The 7500-nt window shown below is 41.8% G+C and overlaps 1 protein-coding gene across 1 annotated transcript in view; it reads left to right on the top strand.

Annotated features, from left to right (window-relative positions):
* Positions 1–7500, top strand: part of gpr26 (G protein-coupled receptor 26) — a 12214-nt gene that overhangs the window by 4527 nt on the left and 187 nt on the right. Inside the window, exons 2-3 of the mRNA XM_035532513.1 lie at positions 5898–6011; positions 6658–6927. Coding sequence (XP_035388406.1) covers positions 5898–6011; positions 6658–6927 — 384 coding nt within the window. The remainder of the gene's footprint in view (positions 1–5897; positions 6012–6657; positions 6928–7500) is intronic.

The raw sequence follows: 7500 nt of genomic DNA, 5'->3' as shown, positions 1-7500 counted from the left end.
CTAAAATACAGTGAAATAGAGAGCGTGCTAAACAGTCAGGTGGAGAGCATATTAAGCAGAGTCAGGCAGAGAAAGCTCTAACACAGTCAGGTAGAGAGCGTGTTCAAACACAGTCAGTTAGAAAATCTATTCAATCACAGTCACATACAGAGTTTGCTCCAATACAGTCAGGCAGAGAGTGTGTTCAAACATAGTCAGTTAGAGAGGGTGCTCAAAGACACTCAGGTAGACTGTGTGCTGAAACACAGTCAGATAGAGATTGTGCTCAAACACATTCAGGTATATAGTGTTCTAAACACAGTCAGCTAGAGAGTGTGGTAAACACACTCAGGTAGAGAATGTGCTCAAACACTGTCATGTAGAGAATGTGTTCAAACAAACTCAGGTAGACAGTGTGCTCAAACACAGTCAGGTAGACAGTGTGCTCAAACGCAGTCAGGTAGAGACTGTGCTCAAACACATTCAGGTATATAGTGTTCTGAACATAGTCAGCTCGAGAGTGTGTTCAAGCATAGTCACGTAGAGAGCATACTCAAACACAGTCAGGTAGAGAGTGTGCTAAACACACTAAAGTAGAGAGTGTGCTCAAACACTGTCATGTAGAGAGTGTGCTCAAACACATTCAGGTAGAGAGAGTGCTAAAACACTCAGGCAGAGAGTGTGCTCAAACACAGTCATGTTGAGAGTGTTTTCAAGCATAGTCAGGTAGAGAGCATACTCAAACATAGTCAGGTAGAGATTGTGCTCAAACACACTCAGGTAGACAGTGTGCTCAAACACAGTCAGGCAGAGATCATGCTCAAACACATTCAGGTAAAGAGTGTGTTCAAACGCACTCAGGTAGACAATGTGCTGAAACACAGTCAGGTAGAGATTGTGCTCAAACGCATTCAGGTATATAGTGTTCTAAACACAGTCAAGTCCAGAGTGTGTTCAGACACACTCAGGTAGAGTGCGTGCTCAAACACAGTCAGGTAAAGAGCATGCTAAACACAGTTATGTAGAGAGTTTGCTTAAACATAGTCAGGTAGAGAGTGTGCCCAAACACAGTTATGTAAAGATCGTGCTAAACACTCTCAGGTAAAGAATTTGCTCAAACACAGCTATGTAGAGAGCGTGTTCAAACACAGTCAGGTAGAGAGCTTGTTGAAATACAATCAGGTAGAGAGTGTGCTAGGTAAAATGCGTGCTCAAACACAGTCAGATAAAAAGCATGCTAAACACAGTCAGTTAGAGAGTGTGCTCAAACACAGTCATGTAGACTGTGTGCTCAAACAAACTCAGTTAGAGATTATGCTCACACAAAGTCAGGTAGAATGTGCTCTAACACAGTCAGATTGAGGGTGTGCTCAAACACACTCAGGTAGAGAGTGTGCGCAAACACAGTTAGGTAGATAGTGTGCTCAACCCCAATTATGTAGAGAGAGTGTTCAAACACAATCAGGTAGAGAGTGTGCTCAAACTAGTCAGGTAGAGTTTGTGCTCTAACACAGTCATGTAGAGAGCGTGCCAGGTAGAGAGAGTCCAAACGTTAGCTAGACAGCGTACTCAAACACAGTCAGGTATAGAGTGTGCTGAGACGTAGTCAGGTAAAGAGCATGCTCAAACACAGTCAGACAGAGAGTGTGCTCAAACACAGTCAGAGAACTTGTTCAAAAACAGTCAGGTAGAGAGCGTGCTCAAACACAGTCAGGTAGAGAGCATGCTTAACACAGTCAATTAAAGAGTGCACTCAAACACAGTCAGGTAGAGTCTGTTCAAAAACAGTCAGGAAGAGAGCATATTAAAACACTGTCTTGTAGAGAATGTGCTCAAACACAGTCAAGTAGAGAGTGTTTTCAAACACAGTCAAGTAGAGAGTGTGCTCAAACACAGTCAGGTAGAGATTGTGCTCAAACACAGTCATGTAGAGAGTGTGCTCAAACACAGTTATGTAGCAAATGTTCTAAACACACTCAGGTGGAAAGTGTGCTCAAATACAAGCAGGTAGAATGTGCTCTAACACAGTCAGATTGAGAGTGTATTCAAACACAGTCAGAGAGCTTGTTCAAATTCAATCAGATATAGAGCATGCTCAAACACAGTCAGGTAGAGTGCATGCTAAACACAGTCAATTAGAGAGTGTGCTCAAACATAGTCAGGTAGAGAGTGTGCCCAAACACAGTTATGTAGAGATCGTGCTAAACACTCTCAGGTAAAGAGTTTGCTCAAACAGTTATGTAGAGAGCGTGTTCAAACACAGTCAGGTAGAGAGCTTGCTGAAATACAATCAGGTAGAGAGTGTGCTAGGTAGAGAATGTGCTCAAATACAGTTAGGTAGATTGTGTTCTAAAACAGTCAGGTAGAAAGTGTGCTCAAAATAGTCAGGTAGAGAGTGTGTTCTAGCATAGTCAGGTAGATAGCATGCTTAAACTCAGGTAGAGATCATGGTCAAACACATTCAGGTATATAGTGTTCTAAATATAGTCAGCTCGAGAGTGTGTTCAAGCATAGTCAGGTAGAGAGCATGCTCAAACACTGTCATGTAGAGAGTGTGCTCAAACAGTCAGGTAGAGAGAGTGCTAAACACACTCAGGTAGAGAATGTGCCTAAACACAGTCAGGTAGAGAGTGTGCTCAAACACAGTCATGTAGACAGTTTGAGTGTGCTCAAACACAGTTATGTAGAGAGAGTGTTCAAACGCAGTCGGGTAGAGAGTGTTCTCAGACACAGTCAGGTAGAGAGTGTTTTCAAACACAGGTAGAGAGCATGTTTAAACACAGTCAGCTAGAGACTGTATTAAATCACAGTCAGTTAGAGAGTGTGCAGAAATACAGTAAAGTAGAGATCGTGCTCAAACACTTTTAGGTATATAGTGTTCTAAACATAGTCAGGTCGAGAGTGTGTTCAAGCATAGTCAGGTAGAGACCGTGCTAAACACACTCAGGACGAGAGTGTGCTCAAACACAGTTATGTAGAGAGCGTCAGGTAGAGAATGTGCTCAAATACAATCAGGTAGAATGTGCTCTAACACAGTCAGATTGAGAGTGTCCTCAAACACATTCATGTAGACAGTGTGCTTAAACACAATCAGGTAGAGATCATGGTCAAACACATTCGGGTATATAGTGTTCTAAACATAGTCAGCTCGAGAGTGTGTTCAAGCATAGTCAGGTAGAGAGTGTGCTCAAACACAGTCAGGTAGAGAGTGTGCGAAACACTCAGGTAGAGAGTGCTCAAACACAGTCAGGTAGAGAATGTGCTAAACACTCAGGTAGAGAGTGTGCTCAAACACATTCAGGTAGAGAGAGTGCTAAACATACTCAGGTAGAGAGTAAACTCAAACACAGTCAGGTAGAGACTGTGCTCTAACATAGTCATGTAGAGAGTGTGCTCAAACACAGTCAAGGTAGAGTGTCTGCTCTGACAGACAACTATTCAAAAGCTTAACACTTAGAACTTCTGAGGCAAGACAAAATACCTTAGTCAACAAAATATACTCCCATTCATGTTATTATTGTTTACTGTATTTATATTTAAAGGTTTATGTATTAAATTGTTTTTGGTTTTTTGAGCTGATTAGTCACTCTTCAGAAGATTTTGAACTTTTTTTCTACTAATATTAAATGAACCTTCCTGTATTTTTGAATGAAATGCATATGACATCAGTCCCCCTATACTCTCATTCTGATAGATTAGTCTGCAAAACAGCTGATTTTCCCATCAGGCAAGGATGGGGGAATTTTGTGTATGAATTTTCAAACTGAGACTTAATCCTGTATATCACCACCCAACCTGAAAATCCTCGGGGTTTAAGGATTTATGACTCAAGATGCACGTTACACACATGTTTGTCAGTTGGTGACTTTCCAGAAATACAAGAAAAAATCTATTTTCCTCATGGCGTAAACATCTGCTTCTTCCTTTCCACCGCTAGCACCCGCATCACGCTCCACTGTTGACATGGAAACTCGAGTTTTACTTTGAGTCCAGAGAAGGTCACAGCACCATCAGTCTGGTAGCAGAATTAGCAATTTTTAAATCAATCTTCAAGGCCTTGAAAACAATAGAACATATGCATGAAATAATTCAAATAAAAATATTTAGTTAGACGTGTGACAGGGGTGGATTTAAATAGAAAAAAAAATGCAATACATTTTTTAAAAATGCAAAAAAAAAAGTAATAATAATTTGGTTGTTACAAAAGTAAATAGTTTTTCGTATATGCAAAAAGAATTCAACAATGCAACAATGAATCCAGCATTAGTCATATTTATGGAGTTGCTGTCATCACTGGTAAAAGAACTAAAGAGGAACCTCTTCACCGCTAATAACACCCAAAGATTCCTTGGGCCTCAGTTCTGACAGTTCTCCTTACCTTCAGGTCTAATGTGCATTTTAATACGCCAAGGAGACTCATTTATCTGTGGTCTACTTCTTAGACCGGCTCTTTACGTCTGCAGTACTGAACCACAGTATTGTTACGGCACGCAAAAGTAGCCTTATAGCACACAAATAATAATGTGTAAAATCACAGATAACTTCTTTAAAATGAACCTTCGGTTATCCCATGGACACTGTTTCATAAATATTTGATAATATTTTTGGGTAACCCGTGTGGTAAGTCGGTCTGTTTACACAGCCATCGTTACATTGTAACTGTAACATTATTACAGGATGACATACTGAGTAACATTGTGCTACAACAGTTTGAGTACTTTGTACACAGCAGCAACATTATCCATTACCCAAGACAGTGAATTAGTGGGCTGGTACTCAATATATTACACTGCAATATTAAATGTATACGATACTACATTAAATTATATTAAACTGGTATAATCTACTTAAACTGGCATAGTTTAACTATCCGTGGTTTTGTAATGTAAAGTATAATCAAGTTTTTGATGCTTTTTTGTAAATAACCAGATAACTGTTAAAAAATAATATTTGTGTATTTTAAAAGTATTATGCATATACTGTTGTTACAAAAACTAAATATATTTGACCCATATACATGACCTTGTTTACATCTTTGACTTTTTCAATTTCTCTTTTTTTTGTATTATTTTTTTTATACCAAGTTATTTTAGAGTTTACTCAATGGTATGATTTGTGTTTGACAAATCAGTGAAAACTCCTCTGTAGAGTAGGTATTTTGGAAATAAAGACAACAATCCAGATCAGTGCATCAATCCTGCACGTAAGAGTCGTGGGCTTACGCCCAATTGCAGAGCTCACTACAGTAGTCACTCGGGGACGTGTGTTCTCACTGCAGCAGTCAGCCTGGGATGTGTGAGTTCACTGCATCAGTCAGCCTGGAACGTGTGAGTTCACTGCATCAGTCAGCCTGGGACGTGTGAGTTCACTGCATCAGTCAGTCAGGGACGTGTGTTCTCCAGCCAGGGACATGTGAGTTCACTGCAGCAGCCAGCCAGGGACATGTGAGTTCACTGCAGCAGTCAGCCTGGAACGTGTGAGTTCACTGCAGCAGTCAGCCAGGGACGTGTGTTCTCCAGCCAGGGACATGTGAGTTCACTGCAGCAGTCAGTCAGGGACGTGTGAGTTCCCTTGCAACAGTCAGCCTGGAACATGTGAGTTCACTGCATCAGTCAGCCTGGGACGTGTGAGTTAACTGCATCAGTCAGCCTGGGACGTGTGAGTTCCCTGCATCAGTCAGTCAGGGACGTGTGTTCTCCAGCCAGGGACGTGTGAGTTCACTGCATCAGTCAGACAGGGACGTGTGAGTTCACTGCAGCAGTCAGCCAGGGACATGTGAGTTCACTGCATCAGTCAGCCTGGGACATGTGAGTTCACTGCATCAGTCAGCCTGGGACGTGTGAGTTCACTGCATCAGTCAGCCTGGGAAGTGTCAGTTTGCAGGTGTGTTTGACGTGAGGATTCTCACTCCACTGCAGTGTACGGCAGCGGTGTCTGGAGGAGCAGAGGAAGAGGAGGCGCAGAGCCACGCGGAAAATTAGCACCTTTATCGGGACCTTCGTTGTTTGCTTCACTCCTTATGTTCTCACCAGGTGAGCTCAGTGAAAGACACCAATGGGTTTTATAATGAACTGGATAAAGGGATTGTTTCTGCAGCTTCAGATATGTGCTGTATATATCACATTTGCTGTATATATTACAGGTACATTTGTGATGTATATAACACGTGTGAGATGTATGTACAACGTGTGTACTGTATATATCACGTGTGATGTATATATCACGTGTGCGCTGTATATATCACGTGTGCTGTATATATCACGTGTGTGCTGTATATATCACGCGTGATGTATATATCGCGTGTGTGCTGTATATATCACGCGTGATGTATATATCGCGTGTGCGCTGTATATATCACGCGTGATGTATATATCGCGTGTGCGCTGTATATATCACGTGTGATGTATATATCGCGTGTGTGCTGTATATATCACGTGTGATGTATATATCGCGTGTGTGCTGTATATATCATGTGTGATGTATATATCGCGTGTGTGATGTATATACAACGTGTGTACTGTATATATCACGCGTGATGTATATATCGCGTGTGTGCTGTATATATCACGTGTGATGTATATATCACGTGTGTGCTGTATATATCACGTGTGATGTATATATCGCGTGTGCGCTGTATATATCGCGTGTGATGTATCTATCACGTATCTTTGACCTCAGGGTGGTGGAGCTCTTTGTGGTTGTTCCAATCAGTCCGTACTGGGGCGTGCTGTGCAAGACACTGGCGTACAGCAAGGCTGCCTGTGACCCCTTCGTCTACTCCCTCCTCCGGCACCAGTACCGCAAGACCTGTGGTGACATCATCAACCGCTTCCTGAAGCGAGGCTCACGCCACGTGTCAGGCCATCGGCAGGAAAATGGGAGGTCCAACAAGCCAGGGAATTCTGGGAAGTCGCAGCATGATGAAAAACGCAAGAAAACTGGCATGCGGTCTGCTGATTAGCAGTGGTTGGAAAAAAGCAAACAGCAATGATGAAAATATGTAGCAGCATAAACCACCCCAAGCGGCAGGACGGAAGCGCGGAGAGCAGCACGCTTCGGAACGTCAGCTGTGTACAGTTTCAGAGTTTCACAGAGTGCTTTTTGGCATAGAAAACATTACATCTGTTGAATTATGTATAAGTATAGTTTAAATGTCTTTTCATGGTGAAAGCTGCTAGTTAGTGATTACTAGGAGATTCACAGTACACAGTGAGGCCTATTAATTATTTGTGTGTGTGTGTGTGTGTGTGTGTGTTGTCACTGGGGTTGTCATAAAGTGTGATATGGAATGATGCTGGGTGTTAAACAGGATTTGGTGGATATTTTGGGGCTATTATAAGCTCTTTTCTAAACATTTGACTTTGACTTTAGAAAATGAAAATCTCTGAACATATTCTGTTCCTGTTTATACATTTGATTTCAAGTGGGAAATGTCTAAGTGCGGGAACTCTTTTTTTCTGAGAGAAAAAAATGTAACTCCTGTGTGCTGTGTGAACTCGTGTTCACTCTCCATTGTGACTC

This window comes from Electrophorus electricus, chromosome 13 (assembly GCF_013358815.1).
Source record: "Electrophorus electricus isolate fEleEle1 chromosome 13, fEleEle1.pri, whole genome shotgun sequence".
NCBI lineage: Eukaryota > Metazoa > Chordata > Actinopteri > Gymnotiformes > Gymnotidae > Electrophorus > Electrophorus electricus.
Note: the sequence above shows the minus strand (reverse complement) of the source record. Positions and strands in the feature narration are given on the sequence as shown.